Source organism: Calypte anna, chromosome 8 (assembly GCF_003957555.1).
Source record: "Calypte anna isolate BGI_N300 chromosome 8, bCalAnn1_v1.p, whole genome shotgun sequence".
Taxonomy (NCBI): domain Eukaryota; kingdom Metazoa; phylum Chordata; class Aves; order Apodiformes; family Trochilidae; genus Calypte; species Calypte anna.
Genome location: NC_044254.1, coordinates 10,799,938 through 10,822,365, shown reverse-complemented (window position 1 = coordinate 10,822,365; position 22,428 = coordinate 10,799,938). Strand labels below are relative to the sequence as shown.

General features: G+C 41.4%; 1 protein-coding gene across 3 annotated transcripts; it reads left to right on the top strand.

Moving 5' to 3' along the window:
• The first annotated feature begins 279 nt into the window (after positions 1–279).
• Positions 280–9,142, top strand: LOC103530086 (pancreatic alpha-amylase). Of its 3 annotated transcripts, XM_030454854.1 has the most exons (12): positions 294–382; positions 3,921–3,929; positions 5,321–5,536; positions 5,928–6,074; positions 6,277–6,474; positions 6,781–7,011; positions 7,397–7,530; positions 7,617–7,739; positions 7,850–7,949; positions 8,148–8,269; positions 8,381–8,506; positions 8,818–9,007. In XM_030454854.1, exons 3-12 carry the CDS (start codon positions 5,369–5,371, stop codon positions 9,005–9,007), a joined length of 1,539 nt encoding a protein of 512 aa, XP_030310714.1. In that variant the 5' UTR covers positions 294–382; positions 3,921–3,929; positions 5,321–5,368. The 3 variants fall into 3 exon arrangements, with proteins under 3 accessions (XP_030310715.1, XP_008493845.1, XP_030310714.1); XM_030454855.1 differs by lacking the exon at positions 3,921–3,929 and having other exon boundaries at positions 280–382; positions 5,321–5,510; positions 5,935–6,074; positions 8,818–9,142; XM_008495623.2 differs by lacking the exon at positions 3,921–3,929 and having other exon boundaries at positions 289–382; positions 8,818–9,142.
• The last annotated feature ends 13,286 nt before the right edge of the window (positions 9,143–22,428 follow it).

Here is a 22,428-nt window from a genome sequence, read left to right as displayed (position 1 = left end):
GTGCTACATTCAAAGACAAAAATACGTTAAAAAAACAAGTGGGCAGAGATTTACTTTCTCAAAGCTGGAGAACCAACGTATTTCGGAATGCAGTTTGATCTTGAATCAACGTGTAATATAAAGCTTTAAAATAAACCACTTTGCTTTACCATGTGTCGGTTTCTCGGGGGCAAACCCGGGGCGGAGCTGAGGTGAGGACTCTGTCCCTCGGGCGTCCTCCGCGGAGGCAGCGCCAGGGCCAGCAGTGGGAGACTGGACTAAGCTCACCGCTCTCCAGGCGGAAGGGGCGGGGCGGGGCGTGTCTGCCGCGGAGGGAGGTTGGTGGCGAGCAGGGAGGGTGTCTCCGGAGGTTGCTGAAGGGGAACCGGGACATGCCCAAAACGTACGTAATGAGTTCTGTTTGTTGTTTTCGGCGTCTTTCATGGCATGTGTGTGCGGAAGGGGTCCGGCAGAACCCGGAGGGTTGTCTGAGGGGCAGGCCGGGGTCTCTGCAGGAGGTGTCGAGGTATCGCTGCTCCGTCTGTACACGACGTGCAGCTGCCGAGGGAAGGTCTTGGGGGGGGGGACGGGAAGTTCGCGTGTAAACTACGTTCCTGTAACAGCTTAATCATCTGAAGTTTGAACAGGCGTGCGTCAACTCTGTCACAGATATAAATATTGCTAGTACTTAGGAGACAGCAGCTGAGTTTCATACCACAGACTTTAGCCTAGCTGAAGAAAAGCTGACCTGAGTTCTTATGTTGTCCTAGACAGCAGTAGAGTTTTTCAGAGACAAGTCTCTCCCATGTTCTTTGGAAATCGGTTGTACTCTTCTTCCATAGAGAAATACAGGCCTCTTACTGTTCTTCCAAGTTTCAAAAGCATTTAGAAGCAAGAGCCTTCAGAGTGAGTTGGGGATTTCAGCATCTCCATTCTCCTACCACGTGTACTGAAACCAGAGGATCCATAAACCTGTTTCAAATACACGAAAATCTTCATTAATGGAGTCTTCTCTTCGTGCACTAGGCCTTGGAGCTGATTGGGTCAACATATATTATTCTTACTGCTTTGTGTACTAACTGCTGCAAGTAAAAATTGCCAATCAGATAAATGGCTTCTCTCATCAGAGAAGATCGAACTTTCTTAGTTCATTTTCTGATAATGCATGTTCTTCTTAGCAGGTCAAAGAAGCATTCCTTCATGAAAGTGGAAGCACACAGAACAGTTGCTTATAAATAAAATTTATCTGTGAACGCTACTGAAGAGATAAGGATCATCAAAGGGGTCTTTTTATAGCAGTTACACAAGATTTTATGTAAACTTTTGGGTATCTGTAGACTCTTTAAATTAATAATTGTCTCAGTACATCTGCCCTGAAAAACAGGACTTTGAGCTTGGGTAGGGTCTTTATTCAGTAAGCCAGGTGGACACTTCTCACAAAGGAAAGGGAATGCCCTCTTCTAATGAAAGGCACAGCTACAGCCTGGGCTGGAGTCAGTCTTCATCCCCTTCACACCATTGTTATGACAGAGCACAATTTTAACTGTTCATTTCATCAAGCTACATAGCAACGAGATAGGTGATTGCATTGAGGTTTCTCTGACAATGTCAGAGTCCAATACTCTCTGAGCAGCTTTTACATATTCCATGTGTGGAGGGTGTAATGTTTAACACAAAATTTACTCATTTGAACATAATTGAAGATGGATACTTTTTCTGACGTAGCACAGTGATACAATGTATACTGAAATCACAATACCAATTATATTACATTTAGCAATATATAACAATCACAATACACAGTTCAATCACACTATTAACATGCTCTCTATTGGTGGTGTCTACAATACACTCTCCGTTAGGATACTGGAAGTCCCCAGTCTCTGGAAAGGAATGTGTGGATTGAAACCAGCTAAACCCATTTCTATCTTGAAAAACCTTTTGCTTGGTCTTCAGCTTTTATAATCTTTGTTTTGCTGAGCCATGGGTAAACTCCTCCCCATGCCGATCTGTCTAAATTTGGGATATATTCAAACTCTTAATTAATTCAGGGATAAACATTACCGTTATTCTCTGCCATTATTCTCTGAGCTTCATGGGTAAGTTACTTATGCTTTTTGCTTCTGAGCCTTCTTCCTTTGCAGGGGTCTGTTGGTCAGTCATAGTCTGTGTACTGCAGCATTGTATTGGTTGCCAGAGCTGTACTACACCAGCTGTATGTATAAGAGTAGGCCTGTTTTTTAAGTTTTGCAGCATGTGCTGGGTTTTGGGGTTTTTTGCTGGGATTTTCTTCATAGTAACTGGTATATGGCTGTGGTTTTGTATTTGTGCTGAAAACAGCAGGCATGTTTTTGTTATTGCTGAGCAGTGTTTGCACAGAATCAAGGCCTTTTCCACCCTGCCAGCAAGGAGCTTGGGGGTGCATAAGAAGTTGGGAGGAGACACAGCCAGGACAGCTGACCCCCATCTGACCAAAGGGATATTCCACACCATAGGATGTCATGGTCAGCATATAATGCTGGGGGAAGAAGGAAGGGAAGGATATTCAGAGCTATGGCATTTGTCTTCCCAAATGCCCATTACATGTGAGGGAGCCCTGCTGCCCTGGAGATGATTGAACACCTGCCTGCTGAAGTAGTGAAATAATTCCTTATTTTGCTTTGTTCGTGCACATGGCTTTTGCTTCATCTATTAAACTGTCTTTAGCTCAGCCCACGATTTTTGTCACTTTTACTCTTCTGATTCTCTTCCTCATTCCACCAGGAAGGGTTGAGTAAGCAAGGGGTTGTGTGGTGCTTAGTTGCCAGCTGGGTTTAAACCATGACACAGTGTAAGAGCTTGCAAATAAAAGGGTCTCATTTTAACATCTAGAACCCACATTCTCCAGTTCTACTCAACCAGGTTTCCAGTGATATTGAGGAATCAGGTGGAACAAAGCCAAACCCCTACATTGTCTTGTCTGCCCAAAGCTTCAGCTCTCCTGATACAAAAATCAGAGCAAAGCTTTTAGACACTTGACATTCTTACCATACCAAAAGAAATTTTATGGTTGAAAAATACTTTCTACTTGGAATTATACCTCAGAAAAACTCATAAATCAGCAGTGCTGAATGGCCACCTTCTTTCCTGCACTCATGCATTTCCTCAGATTGCTAAAACACTGCAGCTTGCACAGTCTGAGCTGCTGAATAGCCTGTCACATGAGGGTTCTCTGTCCTTTGCTAGTGGGTTGGCCATCCATTGCATCAGGATATCAAGGTGTGCCTTCACTCTTCTTGGCTGGTAGGAGTGCATTTCAGTGGAAAATGCAAATCATTGGAAACTGAATGCTATTCAGTGACATGCCATCATATCTGAGGAACTCCACAAGGAGTGATAATGTAAAATTAATCTCAGGCACATTTGGTTGCTCTAGGAAATACTGAGGAATGGGAGTGGTGATCTCACTGGTTCCTTGCTGTTAGTGAGTAGGTAAGGTCATTTGCAGTAATGTATTATTTCATTGTTGTAGTTGAAAAAGAGACCGTTGATAAGGTCTGTGATATCAAAATGAACAGCTGGGCAAATGGGACCTACTTCTGCTTTTTGTCCTTGAAGACAAATTCTAGGAAAGTGAAGGATTCATGTAACGTTCAGTGATGTGTTTGGCTTCAAAAAGAACATACTAGAGGCAGTTCAGGTAGAAAGTGCGGAGTAGATATGCCATTTTATGGACTTTTTTTTTTCTCACACATATTCATTAAATGTCAGGGATTGTCTGGTCTTTGTATTAACTCAGAATGCTGGTTTATCATTGATATGACTTGAACCTATTCATGGAGCATTGTTGCTGAGACCTTGATCTTATGAATCAGTTCCAAATGAAGACCTGAAATTAAAATTATGTCATGGACAAAAGTCAAAAGGTGTTTTTTTTTGGGTTATTTTGGGTTTTTTTTCAGGAGGAAATTTTAAAAAGAGCCTAAATGGAATGGACTTGGATGGACAATAGCTCTGGCTTTCAGTTTTGTCAGGCAGCTAAAACTCATCTGCAGCATCACTTTACATTTTATTTTGGGTTTCCTTCTCTCTTCATTTAGTCAGTTCTATCACCCAGTGACCCCTCCTCACCCAAGAAGGGGAGTGGGAGGAAGGAGATCTGTGGGTTGAGCTGAAAACAGATTTAATAGAATAACTGAATAAATACCACATAGTGGTTGTGAGCTGTGCAGTCCCAGCAGCGACTGAGATGCCACACAGTGAAAGTGTGATGGTCCAAGCATATGGGAGAACAGAAGGAGAGGCCTTGAGAGCAGAAGGATGACTGAAACCCTTCAGGGATGGCAACAGTTGAGGGAACAGACCCATCCCCAGTAAAGTTTTCCATTTTTAGCGAGCATGACGTTTATGCTGGGCAATGCTTCTCTTGACCAGCTTGGGTCAGCTGCCTGGCATTGCGCTCCTCCTGGCTTTAGCACCTGGCTAGTTTGAAACTGCTAAAGACCTTGATTCCTACCCTGCATGCCATGGCTGGCCACAAAATAAAACAAAGTATCTTATCAACTTCGTTTCCACCCAACTGGGTGCTGCAGTCTTTTCAAAAATGCTGCTTTCTGGAATAGCAAATTGATTCTATGAGTCTATCCCAATGAAACCAAGAAACCTTCCTTCACACAGATGACTCATTGGTCACTTAGACTGAGATGAAACTTTATGCAGAATCTCTGTTGGAGAGGAAAACACTTGTGCCTCATCCTTTCTACTTGGCATTTTCAGTCAGGTAGAACAACAGCTCTGCACGACCTCATGAAGAAAACTGCTAACAGTTCCTAGCAGGGACTGGGCAAGGACACTATACAAACTTCAGGCATGAAAAGGGGTCAGTTTATCTTTACTAGTGTAACTCACATTGTGTTGTGTGATACATCTGTTACTCACTGAGAGCAGCTGATCAGGTACCATGGTTTGAGCTCACTAGTCCTGAGAGCCAGGCACCTCTGTTTCATATTTCTAAAGCTGTTAAGTTTCCAGTTGTCTTTTACTTGCCTCCTTTTCCTTTTACCTTTTGATGCCCCCTTTGGGAGTTTATGAATTTGTTATGTTTTAGAATATTTTTGATAAATTCTCTGTGTTTCCCTGATTGGAAAGAGTACAATTCTGACTTTGGATGCACTGCTTATAGACTGCTTGCTTTATGGTAATGTATAATTGCTGTGAAAAGGTGGTTTAGCTTCAGCTGTTGAGCACTCTGGGAAAAAACAAACCAGAAAAAAATATATCAAGCTAACCAGCGAAATAATAACTGATAATATTGGTCTGTGTGAATTCTGACAGCTGCAGTAGGAACTTTGTAATCTTGCAGGACTATTAATTTCCAGTGGAGAGCCCACAGCTTTAGACTGAAGGCATCATGCAAGTCTTCCTCCTTCTTGTGGCTGTAGGCATTTGCTGGGCACAATACAACCCTAACACTCTTTATGGGAGAACATCTATTGTACATCTCTTTGAATGGCGTTGGACTGATATTGCTCTTGAGTGTGAACGCTATTTAGCTCCTAATGGATTTGGAGGAGTACAGGTAAGCTATTTCTTATGAGTAGGGAGGAAAATGGTATTGTAGTATTTGATTTTTAAATCAAAATGCCTTAATCAGAGAGACCAAGCTCCAAGTAACTTCAGTGTTGCAAAGGGGCAGATGGAAGTATGGATTTAGCCTTCCCATCTACGTGTCCTTGAAGCTGGCCCATGCATGACTGAGCAGCCCACAGGAATGCAAGAAAACTTCTTTCTTGCCATTTTACAAAACGACATCTATCTCACAGACCAGAGCATATGCTGCAGGAGAGAAAGACTGGCTTGGGTGCTAGCCTGCCTCTGAGGGTAGAGGTGCTGATCACAGATTTTGCTCTTAAATTTTGAAATAAACACAATTATTTTCTTGTCAAAGTACATGATTTTTTTTTCTCTAGGTTTCTCCTCCAAATGAAAATATTGTCATTACTAACCCAAACAGACCCTGGTGGGAAAGATACCAGCCTATCAGCTACAACCTCTGCACTCGATCAGGAAATGAAAATGAATTCAGAGACATGGTGACCAGATGCAACAATGTTGGTGTAAGTGCCTTGAAGATCTGTATCTGTTAACAGCAAGAAGTGCTGTATCAGCTGAAGGAAGTTACTGTTGCTGACTTCAAAGGAGGCAAAAACTGAGAATAAACTGAAGGGGAAAAAAATGTGAATAATGATGTGGTAAAGCTCTGTCTGCCACTTCACCACCATTACATAACATACTGAAATGCATATACTGCTTTTCTAGGTTCATATTTATGTGGATGCTGTTGTCAACCACATGTGTGGGATTGCAGGTGGCTCAGGCACACATTCTACCTGTGGAAGCTATTTTAATGCTGGAAACAGAGATTTTCCAGCTGTGCCATATTCTGGCTGGGATTTCAACGATGGCAAATGTCAAACTCAAAGTGGAGAAATTGAAAATTATGGTGATATGTATCAGGTAACTCTTTTTCTTTAGATGAAATGTGTGTCAGTTCTTTCTCAACATTACTGCTCTTCCTTTAACTGCTTTTCAACTATAGACCATGCTGTTTCTCATCCTCAGTTCTGGTGACTGGGATGAGTTCAAGGAGGTGAAAATCTTAACTAACTGTCCTAGCTTGAATACTGAGTTTTATAGTAAATTTATCTATGTCTTGGTGCAGACCTTGGCATAATTCTCTTCCGTGCAAATTAAATATCCAAACATAATTGATACTGTGGCTTGAAACATGCAAACATTTGACTGAAAGGTTTTACAACACAGGTCCGGGACTGTCGTTTGGTTGGCCTTCTAGATCTGGCCCTGGGGAAGGATTATGTACGCTCAAAAGTTGCCAATTATATGAACTACCTCATTGATATTGGTATAGCAGGCTTCCGAATTGATGCTGCCAAGCATATGTGGCCTGGAGACATGAGAGCATTTCTGGACAAGCTGAAAGATCTAAATACTACGTGGTTTCCTGAAGGAACAAAACCTTTCATTTACCAGGAGGTAATCTCCATATTGCTTTCTTTCTGTTTGTCTTTGGTATCTGTTTTACCTTCCTTTTTCAGAAGAATGGTACTAATATATCTTCATCCAATTTTACTCCAAAAGAGCTAGCCATTTCTTTGTAGCAGAGATGCAGACCAAAGTAGTTTTGCTTTTTAAAATGTATCCACAGCAGACTTTCATTAGTCTTTACCTTTTTGCTATTCAATCATGTTTTTATATGTGTCTATCATGTAAGATAAGTACTTTGGGTTGACTTCACAAAAGAAATACTTGAATATTTTTTCTCTCAATGTAAAGCAAGACGTAATGTTGAGGACTGTACGCTGAATCCTTTGGCTCTGTGAGATGAGAACAGATGTACAGTGTCTCTTTCCTGTACCAGGTAATTGACTTGGGTGGAGAGGCAATCAAAGGCAGTGACTATTTCGGTAATGGCCGAGTGACAGAATTCAAGTATGGTGCCAAACTGGGGACAGTGATCCGCAAGTGGAACAGAGAAAAGATGGCCTACTTAAAGTAAGGATGAAGGTGCTGCGACTTACCTGGGATATACTGGATATTCCAGTTGAAGGGTAGCTTCTAGTCTTTGTGTTTTTGGCTAGGAACTGGGGAGAAGGCTGGGGCTTTATGCCTTCTGACAGAGCCCTGGTCTTTGTGGATAATCATGACAACCAGCGAGGACATGGGGCTGGTGGAGCTTCCATTCTAACCTTCTGGGATGCCAGGTAAGGGGCTTCTCTTGCATCTGGATGATGCTTCTTCCTCTTGCTTGTTTGTCTATCTGGTTTCTGGATAGTTTGTCTTTCCACACCTCATTATTTATTTTGTCTAACAGACTTTATAAAATGGCAGTTGGTTTCATGCTTGCTCATCCATACGGGTTCACACGTGTGATGTCGAGTTTTCGCTGGCCAAGATATTTTGTAAATGGACAGGTAAGCATGTAATGCTGAAGATGCATTCATGGTGAGTAAGCATCAGAATAGGGCCAGAGAAGCACTCCAGTGCATTTAAATTTGTTAAAGGATTTCTCTGTCCCATGATGGATCTAGCAGGTGGAAACTTGCACTCCGTCCAGTTTTTCTTTTCTGTATTTTCAGTAGGATGTTTTCAATTTCTCTTTTTAATTAAAGGATGTCAATGACTGGGTTGGACCACCAAGTAACTCAGATGGATCAGTAAAGCCTGTGACAATCAATGAAGACACTACCTGTGGCAACGACTGGGTTTGTGAACATCGCTGGCGTCAAATTAAGTAGGACACTGGGGAGAAAAAAAATAAGTAAAAGCAGTTGCTTTTGGTTTATGTTTCTTGTGGCTTTAGAGCTCTTGCAGCCTGTGTGACTGCTGCTCCTTGCATTTTCAGAAACATGGTTATCTTCCGTAATGTAGTAGATGGTCAGCCTTTCTCCAACTGGTGGGACAACAGCAGCAATCAAGTAGCCTTTGGCCGTGGTAACAAAGGCTTCATTGTTTTCAATAATGATGACTGGTAAGTCAGTAGGAGAGATCATAATTCCTGGTAAGAAGCATGGCACCCCTCATCTGCAGTACTGATGGGAAGGGGAACATCCCCTTCTGACCAGAGGGACAACTACAACGTGAGCTAGAGTCAGTTGCATGCCAGGTTCAGAGGGCCAAAAGAGGAGGATAGAGAGCAAAGCGGAGATAGGATCAAAAAGCTCACCCATTACATTAACCTTCAAAGTAAGGGAGTAGCATCAGGTTAAAAAATCCTATAGCTGTTCTGAAATACCTGTTTTGAAAAAAATGAATAAATAGCATTCACTTGTTTTCACATAGGCACATGAACGTCTATTTGCATACTGGACTGCCTGCTGGTACATACTGTGATGTTATTTCCGGACAAAAGGAAGGCAACAAATGTACTGGAAAACAGGTGTATGTTTCTCGTGACGGAATGGCTAATTTCCAGATTCGTAATGATGCTGAAGATCCATTCATTGCAATTCACATTAATGCCAAATTATAGTTCAGGAAAAATTTCCTCCTCTGTTTCGTCTGTGCATTTCTGTTTCCTTTATACCTGATTCCCCAGCATTGCAGCATGAATGTTTCTCTCTATTGAATAATAAATGGCAATCAAAGTAAAGGGTTTTTCCATTAATGAATTAGACTGTGACCATATCTTGTCACATCAGTGGCAATGCAGTGGTGGGTATTAAGGCAACACAGCAACCACTTCCAGTTCAGGGAAACATGGGAGAAAAATAAACAAAAAAATCCCAGCGCAACACCTGAGCAAGTTAAAAGGCAGTATTTCCAAGTCTGATGCATACACACACGTATGTATCCCTGAGCAGCTGCACTGTGGGCAGTCAGCTATGAGCAATGCCTATGCACATAGTTGATCTGGGACGTGTGGCAAACCAAACTCTGGGTCTGGCTCAACAGAGGAAGCTAGGCTGGGCTGTGCCCATCAGTTGTTATAATGACAGCCATCAGGGCAGCGGTTTGCTTGGCTCACCATCAAGTTTGTGGCTGTGAAAAGCAAAACCACAGATCTTCCTTTCTGAGCCCCAGTGGCTTTGCTGCAAATGAATCTTCCCTATGGCTGTTCCAAAGGTGTTTGTGAAGTGTGCTGTGTATCCAGGTGTCACTGAGACCTCCTGGTAGTGGCTGAAGCACAGTGTGTTCTTTCTCTGTGGTACATGAGTCTTTCTTATTCCGTAATATCTGAGAGAATTATGCAAATGGAGCACAGACTTTGTGGCAACCCTTGGATCTGCTCACTGGAGTGGTGTCAAAGATGGGTAGACCCATGTGGCAGGATATTAATAGCCACTGCAAACTCAGGGACCTCTCCTGCCCTTTTGAACTAAATTGGCACTATGTGCTCTTTCTGAGTTACAGCATGCTTGTTGATTTAAGCCATGCATTCAGCTCTAACCCTCAGAAACAGGGATTTTTATGCTATGGATTTTAATTTTTTTTTACCTTTCTCTATTTGACTACTATGTCATAGTTTATACCAATATAATTAACAACCTTAAAAGTATGTTTCATGTTCCTTTTTTTGTAACTGAGAAATGCAAAACTAATCAAACAAGCAGACTTAGCATTTTAGTGGCCTCAGTTACCTCCCAAAATAGAAGACCAGTTAAAAGCATGCTGTGTCAGTTTATTAACCTGTATATCTATTCACACAACAGCAAGAAATGAACAGCTCTTGAAAAAATGTAGCCTCTCAAAAATTTCACCTACTTTAAACCAAGTGAAGGATTTGCATTCTTGAAGGAAAAATAAGGAGAAAAAAAAAGAGAAAAAAAACCCAAACCAACAACAACAACAACAAAAAAACCACAAACAAAAAACAAAACAACAACAAAAAGCAGCTATGTGCTATATTTAATCAAGAAGTATTCAGTTTAAGTAGCCATTTGGCTATGGTATTAATACAGAGATTGAGACAGATAGTTTCTTTCTTTAGCCACAAATATATTGCCTTCTTCCCTCCCTCCCCCCCCAGCCTTAGTATCTCTGCTCCAGCATTGCTCTCTCCTTCCCCTCTCCTCTGCCCTGATATCTTACAGCCTACTTTCCCCTTCTTGAATATATTCATTGCGGAGGGTCATCCATTGTCACTGAGAACCTCAACATCAGACAGGTGGGGCTGGACATTTTGTAGCCAGAGGAGCTTTCAGCAGCTTCTTACAGGAGCCATGCCTGGAGAAAGAAAAGGGTATTGTTATGGTAAATGTACACCACTACCACCATATTTTATTTTTCATTGAGGCTTTGAAGAAAGCCTTTGAAAGCTTATCAGTTTCTGAGTATTTGTAGTTGACAAAAGGTAGTAGCTGTGGATGTTTGGAATACTCTGTTGAGCATGAAACCAGTCATAAGATTCTTTAAGAAAGGTAACCTTTAAAATTTGGCCAAGATGCCTACCAGAAACTAATTGTGTTTACAATAATAAACATACAAATATTGTCCTAATTTATATCCTGAGCTGTTTGCTTATACTGTGATTTAATTTAAAATGAGCTGTTTGTTATACCATTGTTGTCCAAAATCTTTAAGATTTTGTAAGCATATCTGTGTCTTGGGAATTGTCAAAAACATTCACTAGCAGAATAGTCATTGGTTGAATTTAGGTCACTTAAATATTAATCAAGTTGTATTTCACCTGTCATAATGTTTAGCAGCAACAAACAAGAAAGGGAAAACAACATTGAGCTGGCTGGGTTATCACCAATGCAAAAAAAGGTAATTTTGTCTTTCCTATTTTTTTTCCCTAGGTGGTGGTTTTTGGTTTTTTTTCTTGTGCCTTCTTTTCTGGCACTAAACCCAAAGTGAATGGGAAAAGCCTCTTGTATAGCCTCCTGTGGAAGGCAAGTAATGTAAACAAACATTTGTTAAGTTATGGGGTCATAACCCTCTGGTAAAGCACAACACATGTAGTAGCCTCTCTAAATCTACTAATGCTTCACAGTAAGCAATACAATTACAAGAATAGCATTTGCCTGAATGGAAGTTTCTTGGAATTTTGGAGATGAAATTGGCAAAAATGGAAGAGTGGCTGAGGGGACGAACATTATGGTTCTAGGTACTAAAGAAAACCCAGAGACTGATTGTTGTTGGTGGTAGGGTTCCGTGGGAGGGTGAGGACCAGCAGGAGTTTTCAGTGTTCGCTCTTTGCGTTTGGGAGCCAGGTCACAAGTGCATATCCACATCTTTCTACATCTGAATGATTCTACATTTGTCTTTTACTCTCCTGCTTTTCAGCATTTGTTACCACCATTTTGATTGTATTTAAACATATATAATTTGTGTGGCCTGGTGAAAAATGGCAGGACAATAACTTACTGTGAAGCTGCAGCAAGATAATACAAGGGTCAATCACACAGAAGAACCTTTCTGATGAAGTAGACACTATTCTGCCTTTGTACAAATACATCTAAAATCTACTCTATACTAGGTAGTACAGGTAGTGAAGGACACCTGATAAGCATGAGATCACAATAGTGACAGGACACAGCAGTCAGTGGGGGACAGAGAGCATGGCAAAGCAATTAGATAAGTGGTAAGCTAGAATGAATACCAGTGCTGACAAATATGTTGATGACAAGGTGAATAAGCACAAATAATTGATAACAATGTACAAAGAGATAATAGGCAAACTACCTCTGGATGACATGTCTAGAGTATCAAACTGTGTATCCATGGGTAGGAATTGCAGATAACTGAAACAAATAGGCAGGACTAAAGCAAGTGGATCAGCAAGCACCACATTTATGTATGGTGGATAGTACTTTCGTGCTTTAACTGGGAAAAGAAATTGTGTCTTAGAACGAACAGCTGTGATAGAATTTTATGATGCCATGACCTGTAGCAAACTATTTACCCTATGAAAGGAAAAGTAATGACCTTGTGCTAAGAACTAGACTGCCACATTTTGGTGTCAGTATTGTATGCAAAGAAGAATGGGATGTTAAAACTTCTTGACAGGAGGCCTGTCATGACACAATACAGATGGAAATGTGGCAGAAAAAAAATGAGCAATAGTGTCCTGGTTTGGGCCAGGATAAAGGATCTATTTTTCTACTTTTATTTGAAATCCATTTCAGTATCTGCTTCTACAATTTTTTTTAAATTAACCATCTTTTACATATAATAGCTACCACATTCTTTTCCAGCCTCAATATAAGTTAAGTTGCGGTCTCTAGAGAAGTACTCTGTTGCTTGCTAAAGTGAACATGGCAGTTCTGTATAATCTCCTGCATATACAAAACCAGAATTCAAAACAGCTGCAATAAAAATAACTTCCCTAATTTTAACATTGTGGGAAAATGCCTTCTACTGCCGCAGCAAGGACGGGGACAACAGTTTGATGCAAACTAAATCCGTTTATTCGTATCCTTACATGCAGTTATATACCTTTTCTTATCCCACTATTTTACAATGGTGATTTACCCAAGGAAAGAAATCGCACCTTATCTATATCACTAATCCCTTCCAGACAATCTCACAATCAGGGGGCTGCATATTCAGAAAATTCCATACTTATCTAGCATAGCTCGGGACTATGTTTATCCCACGGTTTGTATGACAGACAGCTTGTCTCCATCGGTTGTGTTGCACTGTCTGTGCATATCACCTTCGTATCTACATCTCCCCCCTTCTGTTGCACTAAAAAAACCTTAGAAACAGTTCTATTAAGCATTCCCTGGATACATTGAAAAAGACAAGGCAATAACAAAAGCAAAATCACAATAACAATCCCAGCATAACAAAGAGTTTTAACTAAAGATAAAAGCCATCCTTTAAGTCCCATATCATGAAGCCAGGTTGTGAAAGCATCGCCGAGAGGGTTTATTTGTTGCTGAATCTTCTGTGTGTGTTGCTTCAACTGCGTGATGCTGGTGTGGATGCTCTCACTATGATCAGAAAGATTCATACAGCACATGCCTTCAAATTCCTGACAGCCATGACCTTGAGCTAGCAGTAAAAAATCTATAGCAGCGCGATTTTGTAATAAAGCGTGTCACAAACTATTTTGATCTATTAAAAGGTTATCTAAAATCTCAGTAGTAATATTTGCTTGCTTTTCAGCCCAACATGCTAATCTAGCTAGGTTAGTAAGCGCATTTCCTGCGGCAGCACCAGGAATAAAAAGAGCTAAAGCAGTTCTAGCAGCTACACTTAAAAGCCTAACATTATCATCACACTGCGGTGTGAGGCCAATACTTCTTGCGTTACGAGCATGATATATAGTATTTACAAGCTGCCTTAATTCAGCAAAGCGAGGAGCAAAAAGGGATAACGAGCCTAAATAGCAAGGTCCGCCTACAACATTACGGGGGATGCCTTGCCAGGCCCTATCACCGCAGATCAGAAATACCCTGGGGGGTAAAGCCTTAGCAGTGTCATTTACCCAAATAAGTTTAATGTTAGCTTTGGGGTTATGTGTTGTCCCGATTACCGGCATTCGCTCCGACCCATTGTACCCACAATATCCTGATCCCAGTCTATAATCTCCAGATGTAGGACTGATGTCCGGTTAGGTATCAGGGTATGCCCTAGCAGCATACTTAGGACAAAAAGCTATGCAAGTAGGTGTCCAGTTTCCTGATACGTTGCCAACTGCCTGGGATCCCAATAGATTTAATTCCTGTGGATCCCAGGGGAGGGATTTTTTCAGCCCCAAAATCAGTTCTGCTGAACAATTTCCAAGTGAAGGGCTTGCTTTGCAGGATCCAATTGAAAAGTCAGTAAACAGAGAAACATTAAAACCTGGGATACCTATAAGGCAGGTACGGAAAGGGTCTGTAGCGGAAGCCATTGCAATGCAAAAATCAGTGGTGCCAGTTGCATTTGCCCATGTTACCCACATGTTTTGCCTTGGAGAGATTTCTAATACAGCATAACAACATACAAACAATTGCAACATACAAAGCCATTTGTATAGCATTTTGCGTGTGCTGAGGGATCTGTGCTACGTCTGTTCCTTCGGTTGTCCTTCTCGATATGGGCGGATGTTCCTTGCTGGATACCACTTAGGTCCTGCTTCTGTGGAAATACAAGCGTAGCCCCTGCCCCAGGTGATTAAAGGAAATGGGCCTTCAACTTTCCCGGACTCCAAATCCCGTACTAACACAGGGGGTCTTTCCTGAAATTTAAAAAGATGGTTACTTGCAAAATGCTTTGTAATTGGTGGGGCATTGTCTGAAAAGCAATTCAAGAAATTAAAAGTATATATAGCTTTTTGCAATCTTTCTTCTGGTGTATTTATCAGTCCACCAGTTCCCCCTTTTTGTTTTAGTAATAGTGCCTTAAGGGACTGATGGGAGCGTTCAATAATTGATTGACCTGTCGGAGAATGGGGGATACCTGTCACATGTTTAATTCCCCATTCTGCAAAAAAGGTCTTCAAAAGCTGAGAAGAATAGGCAGGACCATTATCTGTTTTAACTGTTTGAGGAACTCCTAGAGAGGCAAATGCTTTTAAAAAGTGTTTTTTGGCGTCTCTGGCCTTCTCTCCTGTATGGCATGATGCATAAATAGCTCCGGAGAAGGTATCAATGGAAGAGTGTATGTACTTAAGACGACCAAATTCGGAAAAATGAGTAATATCAGTTTGCCAGAGTTCAAGGCTTTGAAGTCCTCTAGGGTTAATTCCTCCTGCTAAAGGCTGAAAAGTAAATTTTTGACAATCAGGGCAAGCAGATAAGATATCAGCTGCCTGTTGTGAAGTCAGACCAAATTGTCTGCGAAGCCCTTTAGCATTTGTATGAAAAAATCTGTGACTTAGGCGAGCCTGTTCAAAGTTATTGGGAAGAGGAGACACTGACATTGTTAACAGGTCAGCCGCCCTGTTTCCTTCGGCTACAAGGCCTGGGAGGCACGTGTGAGACCTGATATGCATAATAAAGAAGGCGTGTTGCCGTTTGTTGATAAGATCAATAAGTGCTCTGAGCAGATTATACAGTTGTAAGTTGGAAATGTCTCTTAGGACTGAAGACTCTGCTCGAAGCACGATACCTGCTACATAAGCTGAGTCTGTAATAATATTTAAAGGTTGGTTACTGAAAAGAAAAAAGGCTCTAGTCACAGCTGCTAATTCAACAAGCTGAGGAGAACCTGGGTGAAAGGTGATATCAGATTGCCAGTCCTTGGTTTCAGGGTCTCTCCATACAATTGCAGCTTTATGAGAGATACCTGAACCGTCTGTAAACACAGTAATTGCCTGTAAAGGAATTTCACTTCTCTTTGGAACTTCTGCAAGGGAAAAAGACAATCGAAAGAGTTTATGTGGAGGAAAATGATTTGAAAATTGTCCCGTGAAGTCCTGTACGGCAATCTGAAAAGGAAGTGAATTCTGTAGAAGAAAAGAAAGATACAATTCAGTAACAGGCATATAAATTGTAGAGAAAGATCTGCCAGAAAGAGTTAACAGTCGCTCTCTGGCTTTCATAATGATTTGAGAAAACATCTCTGGTCGCTGTAAAATAGTTTTAGAGGATTGATTCGGCAGGAAAATCCACTCTAAAATCAACAATGGATCTGTAAGCGTGGTGTCCCACTGAAAAATCATGCCACAATATTTTACACCATCCTCTAAAATTATTAATTGAAAGAATAAATCAGGGTCCCACCGAGAGGCTTGCCTCTGTTCGATGGCCCTGCAAACTCTTTGTAATGCTAATTCCGCAGAGGGTGTGAGGTGTTTGGGAGCCATTAAGTCCGCGTCTCCTTTAAGAAGATCGAATAGGGGAGCCAATTCAGAATTTGAAATACCCAGAAGGGGTCGCAACCAATTAATAGATCCCAAAAGTTTTTGAGCATCATGCAGTGTGGCTATCTGAGTATTAATAGATAGCTTTTGCGGAATTATGGAATGATTGGTAATTTTCCACCCTAGATAATTCCAGGGGGTTTGTTTTTGAATTTTTTCTGGTGAGACTTTAAAGCCTGCCTGATCGATGGCAGTTAACACAGATTCTATTGCTTTTTGTAAATCACCCTCAGTGGCAGCAGCAATTAACAGGTCATCCATATAATGATACAATATTACAGTTGGAAATTCAAGACGTACTGGGGCCAATATTTTGGCAACATACCACTGGCAGATTGTGGGGCTATTTTTCATGCCCTGAGGTAAAACCGTCCAATGGTAGCGTTTAAGAGGTGCTCCCATATTAAGGCTAGGCACAGAAAAGGCAAACTTAGGTGCATCATCAGGATGTAAAGGAATATCAAAAAAGCAATCTTTTAAATCAATAACAATCAAATTCCATTCCCGCGGGATCATTGTTGGTGAAGGGAGACCTGGTTGTAACGCTCCCATTGGCTCCATAACAGCATTAATTTTTCGTAAATCTTGCAATAATCTCCAACCACCTGATTTTTTCTTAATTACAAAAACAGGAGTATTCCACGGACTGAAAGTTGGAACTACATGTCCCTTTTTTAATTGAATTTGTACCAATTGTTCTAGGGCGGTGAGTTTTTCTTCTGATAAGGGCCACTGATTCACCCACACTGGCTCCTGTGTTTTCCAGGTTAATTGTGGAATTTCACGCCCTTCATCAGTGACCCTCGTTAAAAAACCGTTTCTAAATGCAATCCCCATTGTGATAGAACATCCCTTCCCCACAGATTCAATGGTACTGGCAATACAAAGGGTCGAGTACTAGCTACCCTGTTCTCAGGACCAATGATTTGAATAACATCTTCACTCTGGTAACTGTTACCAATTCCCCCTATTCCTGCTAATGGCTGTGCAGTGCGAGTTAGATTCCACTGGCGCGGCCACTTAGCTTGGGAGTTTACGGTAACGTCGGCACCTGTGTCAATAAGACCTGTTAACACAACTTGTTGACACCCATTTTTAAGTTTACATTGTTTCAATGGTCTGTCCTTTGAGATCGCATGTGTCCAGTATATTTGCGGGCAGCCTGTAGATCCGAAGGCGCCCTGCCACGTGACATCTGAGGGGAAAAAATCAATATTTAAAGGTAACAACACCAATTGTGCTATTTTGCTTTTAGCGGGTATTTTGCAGGGTGGGGTAGGCGTCCAAGCCATTATTTTTATTTCTAATGCATCGTTGTCGATGACTCCTGGTAAAACAAAAAGACCACTAAAAGTACTTGATGAGCGTCCCACAATAAGACCCATAGTCCCAGACGGAAGAGGCCCTTGAAACAAAGTGTCTATTATATGCACCGAGGGGTCGGCTAGAATCACTGTGAACCGGGTCGATAAATCCAGTCCGGCGCTCCGTGCTGTTGCTCTTGTAAGAGCGAGGTCACTTGCTGTGGCGCATTGAGAACTGGATATTGCTGCATCGGGTATGTTTGAAATGACTGCTGAGCCGATGGGGTTTGATACGACAGAGGAACTTGTGTCTGCGCGCGGTGTCGTGCCGCGCTGCGATAATAGTTTCCCTGCGGCTGGAGCGGTTGCCCTTGGTTATTGAATTTGGAATGGCAGTGGCTTATCAAGTGCCGACCCTTTTTGCATTTGCTGTACACGGGGATATTTTGCGGATTTTTTGTTTTATGACAGTTCTTTTTCAAATGACCGACTTGGCCACACCCATAACATACGGGGGCATTTTTAAATTTGTGTCCCGGCCCCTGCATTGAGGCAAAGGCAGCTGCCATTGTCTCATATTTATAATCGGGGGTGCCGAAGCGGTTGCAAGCTTCCATCATTTCCACCAGGGTAGGGTCGGATTTTGGCAGAGACTTAAGGAGCCGTTTGCAATCGGCATTGGCATTTTCTACAGCCAATTTAAGTAGCAGAATATTTCTGGCGTCAACATTATCAATCTGCTTTTCCAGTGCTTGCTGCAATTTGGATATAAATTCCATATAGGGCTCTTTCGGTCCTTGTATTATGCTTGTAAAAGCTTTCTGAGGTTTGCTAGCATCTGGAATTTTCAAAAAAGCTCTTTTAGCTTCCTGGGTGGTATCTAGCAGAGAATTTCTTGGAATGTCTCTTGCCTGGGCTGCAGGATCGGTAAACTGCCCAGCCCCCATGAGGTGATCGACTGTTAAAGCCTGCAGTGCTGGGTTATCCCCTGCTGCATACCGCTGAGTCAGTTTTTCCACCCCATGTCTCCAGTTAGACTCCCAGAGTACATATTGTGAGGGATTTAACAGCAAGCGGGCTAAGGTTTTTAAATCATATGGCGTAAGGACATGACCTTCACAGACCGATTCCAGCAACCCCGCGAAATAATGAGATCCGAGTCCGTTTTCCACAGCTACCCTGCGTAGCTCTTTAGTGATGGAAAAACTGAGAGCCGACCACTGGGGTTGTCCCCTCGCTGGATATATTACGGGAGCGACAAAGGGATTACCTCTTTTGTGCCGTCGCTGCGCAGGGCGTGGGGGGACACTGATAGCTATAGCCATGTCAATTTCTCCCGCATCTAAAGCCTGCTCTTTAATAGCAGCCCATACCGCGTATGGATCGTAATAATCGGGAGTTAGGTCTGATCCTGGATCGAAAGGATCAGGCTCGAACGGATCGTCGCTCGGCGAATCCGGTCTGGTTACCTTGGCTACAGTTCTGGCAGGGGGAGCGTCTTCCCGCGCTCTTCCCTCTGGTAGCGGGGGGGCGCTGGGAACGGCAGAACCGGCAGAAGTGTCTGCTCGTTCCGATTCTCGCGCTTTAATCCCTTCAAATACTGTCCGCCAGGGAAATAGGAGTTTAAGTGCTTCATGATCCCCTCGCGTACTCAGGTCCCATAAACGAACTCCCGCTTTATCCCACAGTTCAGATTCAAAGATAGTAACAGCAGAAGTACCTGGGAATTTATCGCGGACCCATTTTAAAATGAGCTTAAGTGCATGATCCGAGATTTCTTTCTGTTGCTTAAGCAACAGTTCTCTCATAAGTCTATAAACGTCCTGTTCTTCATGGGAACTTTGATTACCCATGACTTCGTTTCTCCGAGCTCACCTGCCAAACGCGAGGAGGTGCAGACGGGCGGCCGCCCTCGTCCAGGCTTCTTTCAGCCTCAAATTCAAAGTTCTCGGAGACCTGCTGGCCGGCTGCTTCTTCAGCAGAATTCTTCCCGAATCACGTCCGGGGTCACCATTTTGCCGCAGCAAGGACGGGGACAACAGTTTGATGCAAACTAAATCCGTTTATTCGTATCCTTACATGCAGTTATATACCTTTTCTTATCCCACTATTTTACAATGGTGATTTACCCAAGGAAAGAAATCGCACCTTATCTATATCACTAATCCCTTCCAGACAATCTCACAATCAGGGGGCTGCATATTCAGGAAATTCCATACTTATCTAGCATAGCTCGGGACTATGTTTATCCCACGGTTTGTATGACAGACAGCTTGTCTCCATCGGTTGTGTTGCACTGTCTGTGCATATCACCTTCGTATCTACATTCTACCCCTCTTCATGAGGAAAGCCACATGAAAAAGCCACAGAGACATCTGCTGTTACTCCCTGATGGAAGTATATGGGTATCAGAAACTCACTGTATAACCAACCAAGTCATTTTCTCACCTTGTCGGGAAGAGCGCAGTGGACAACACACAGATTAATATAATCAAAGTATTGCTGTTTATTGAGAGTGGCGGTAGCCCTTTTGTACACAGTCAGGCTGATACCATAATATAAGAATATTTCTGATTGGTACAACACATTCTTCCTGTGCCACAGGGCACTATCTAACTGGTTAAATACAATTGTTTATGTGCTGTCTATGTGATGCTTTCCCATCCTGTTATTCTTCTTTTCTGCTGCCAACTCCCTTATCTTTTGCCTCTAGCTGATCTTTTAATAACCTTGCAGCTGGACCTCAAGGCCCTTAGCTCACTCTAGCTAAATAGTCAGGATTGCTCACATGTCCATTTTCTTCCAAAAACTCTCCCAACATCACCTCACATGAGATTGGAGAAGGCTTGTCTCAAGATTTCTGCAGCTTATTTACAAAGCTGACAAATTTTCCATATCCCCAGCTGCAAGATACTAGCCGTATCCGTTTCAATGAAATGTCCTTTATTTTTATGGAATAAATGTTCAGTAAGTGGATCACAGATATGAATAAAGCTGCAATCTAAACACCAAATACAGCAATAAAAAATACATGTCAACTCAATCTCAAGAAATTCATCTTATGAGAATCAGTTATTTTGTTGCAATGGTATATTCTCATGATTTTATTGTTTTTTGACTACTTCATTAACTATACATATAACCTCATGTTCTTGTTCCCGCATCCTGAACAATTCCTCAGAACACTGTGCTTTTTTATGCTTTAGCTGCTGTGCAATAAAGTGAATATTTTCAAGCCAGATTTAGAATAGATCTAATGGAAAAATTTCAAATCTAAAGCTCAATTCTTCTGCTATTGAAAAGCTGTCTTCTGATTGAAAATGTACTATTGGTGTCTTCTCCCACCATAAACTGTAGAATAAATGAATGTATTATTTTACAATCATACTTTATAAATGACCTAGGTGAAGATTTCCATCCCCAGTCAGCTTCTAGGAAACACAACTCAGTTTATATGTGAACAAAGTGACAGACAATTAGTATTTTCAGGCTTATGATTGTATCATTCAGCTGTTAAAAAAACTGGTACTGTTCAAAGAGATGCTACTAATTAAAGTTATTTTGGAGTTTTAGGAACATACAGCTGTAGAGTAACATGGCAACATCACTTCAGTCTATAGTTCCATGCATTTTTCTATTGTCCTTGAAAAATAGGCCTTGTGGTTTCAAAAAAAGAAGTCATTAAAAAAAATAATCCTGTGTTGTGTCATTAGGATTTTTTTTTCATACCTATGATTAATTATTGCTATAACAAAAGTGATTAAATGGACCTAAATCTGCATGCGATTTCCAGTCTACAGTAACTCAAACAGGAGCTGAATTTTCATGGAAACTTCCACTTGGTTTTAGCCTGGAGCTGTACTACACAGCACCAAATGTTGAATTTGTTTAGTGAGGAATTCCCAAATTTTTAATATGTGTGAATGAACAGATTTTTCTAAAACAACTATCTAGACATTGTAGCGAAGGTGTCCATGCTGCCATTGAGTTCACAGTCATAGTTTTGGCATTTTAAAACATGCTGCTATTTATTCTAGAAACAATATGTAGTAAACTAGACACAGTGTGTCTCCAGTTTAGAGAACACAATTCCGCTGCTCTCTAATTTTGAAAGTATTAAAATTGTGCAAAATAAATACATTCTCACTCTAGTTACTGATGTGTATATGTTGTATATACACACATATATACAGAAAAGCAGTGTTGTATCTGTATTTATAGTAGAGACGGCATCCTCTGTTCAGGAGACACTGCATTTCTCTGGAATCTAACAGAATTTTAAGCTTTGCTCAGTGTTTCACTGAATTGAAATAAATAGCTTAAGCTCTTCAAATTTCATTTTTTTGCTCAACAAATTGTCACTGAGAAAGTAGTTTTGCATGGGTTATGAGAATTTCAAGAGATTTGCAGTTGTGCCCTGAATGCTTTCAATTATACATAATATCAACCTTCAGAATTACTTTTTACCATTGCCTGGGCAACTTTAGTGCAGAGGAAAATGTTTTGTTCAGAGAAGCGTACTAATATCATCTATTTGAACATCTAACATATTCAAACAAGCCATTCCATATGGAGAAAAAAATTGCATCGAATATATATTAAATATCATACACCTTTTTATTTCCTGTATTATCCATCTGAGCAGTTAAATTCCATGACTTCTCAAGAGGCTGAGGAGGACAGGCCAAGGCCTGGGGAAGCTCTGGGACTATGCTTTGTATCCTTTCATCTGGAACATGATCTGGCAAACTTAAAGCATAGATGTTGCTATCATGGACAGAAAAGCAATGCCTTTTATGTATGTATTTTATGGTATGTCACTTAAAAGGTGAGTGTCTATATTGAGTGTCT

Bases quoted from the DNA above. Each gene is read 5' to 3' on its own strand.
- LOC103530086 (XM_008495623.2), top strand. From the start codon at position 5,369: ATGCAAGTCTTCCTCCTTCTTGTGGCTGTAGGCATTTGCTGGGCACAA. The intron at 6,475-6,780 runs GTAACTCTTTTT...TTTACAACACAG, and splicing joins ATTATGGTGATATGTATCAG to GTCCGGGACTGTCGTTTGGT. The intron at 7,740-7,849 runs GTAAGGGGCTTC...TTTGTCTAACAG, and splicing joins CTAACCTTCTGGGATGCCAG to ACTTTATAAAATGGCAGTTG.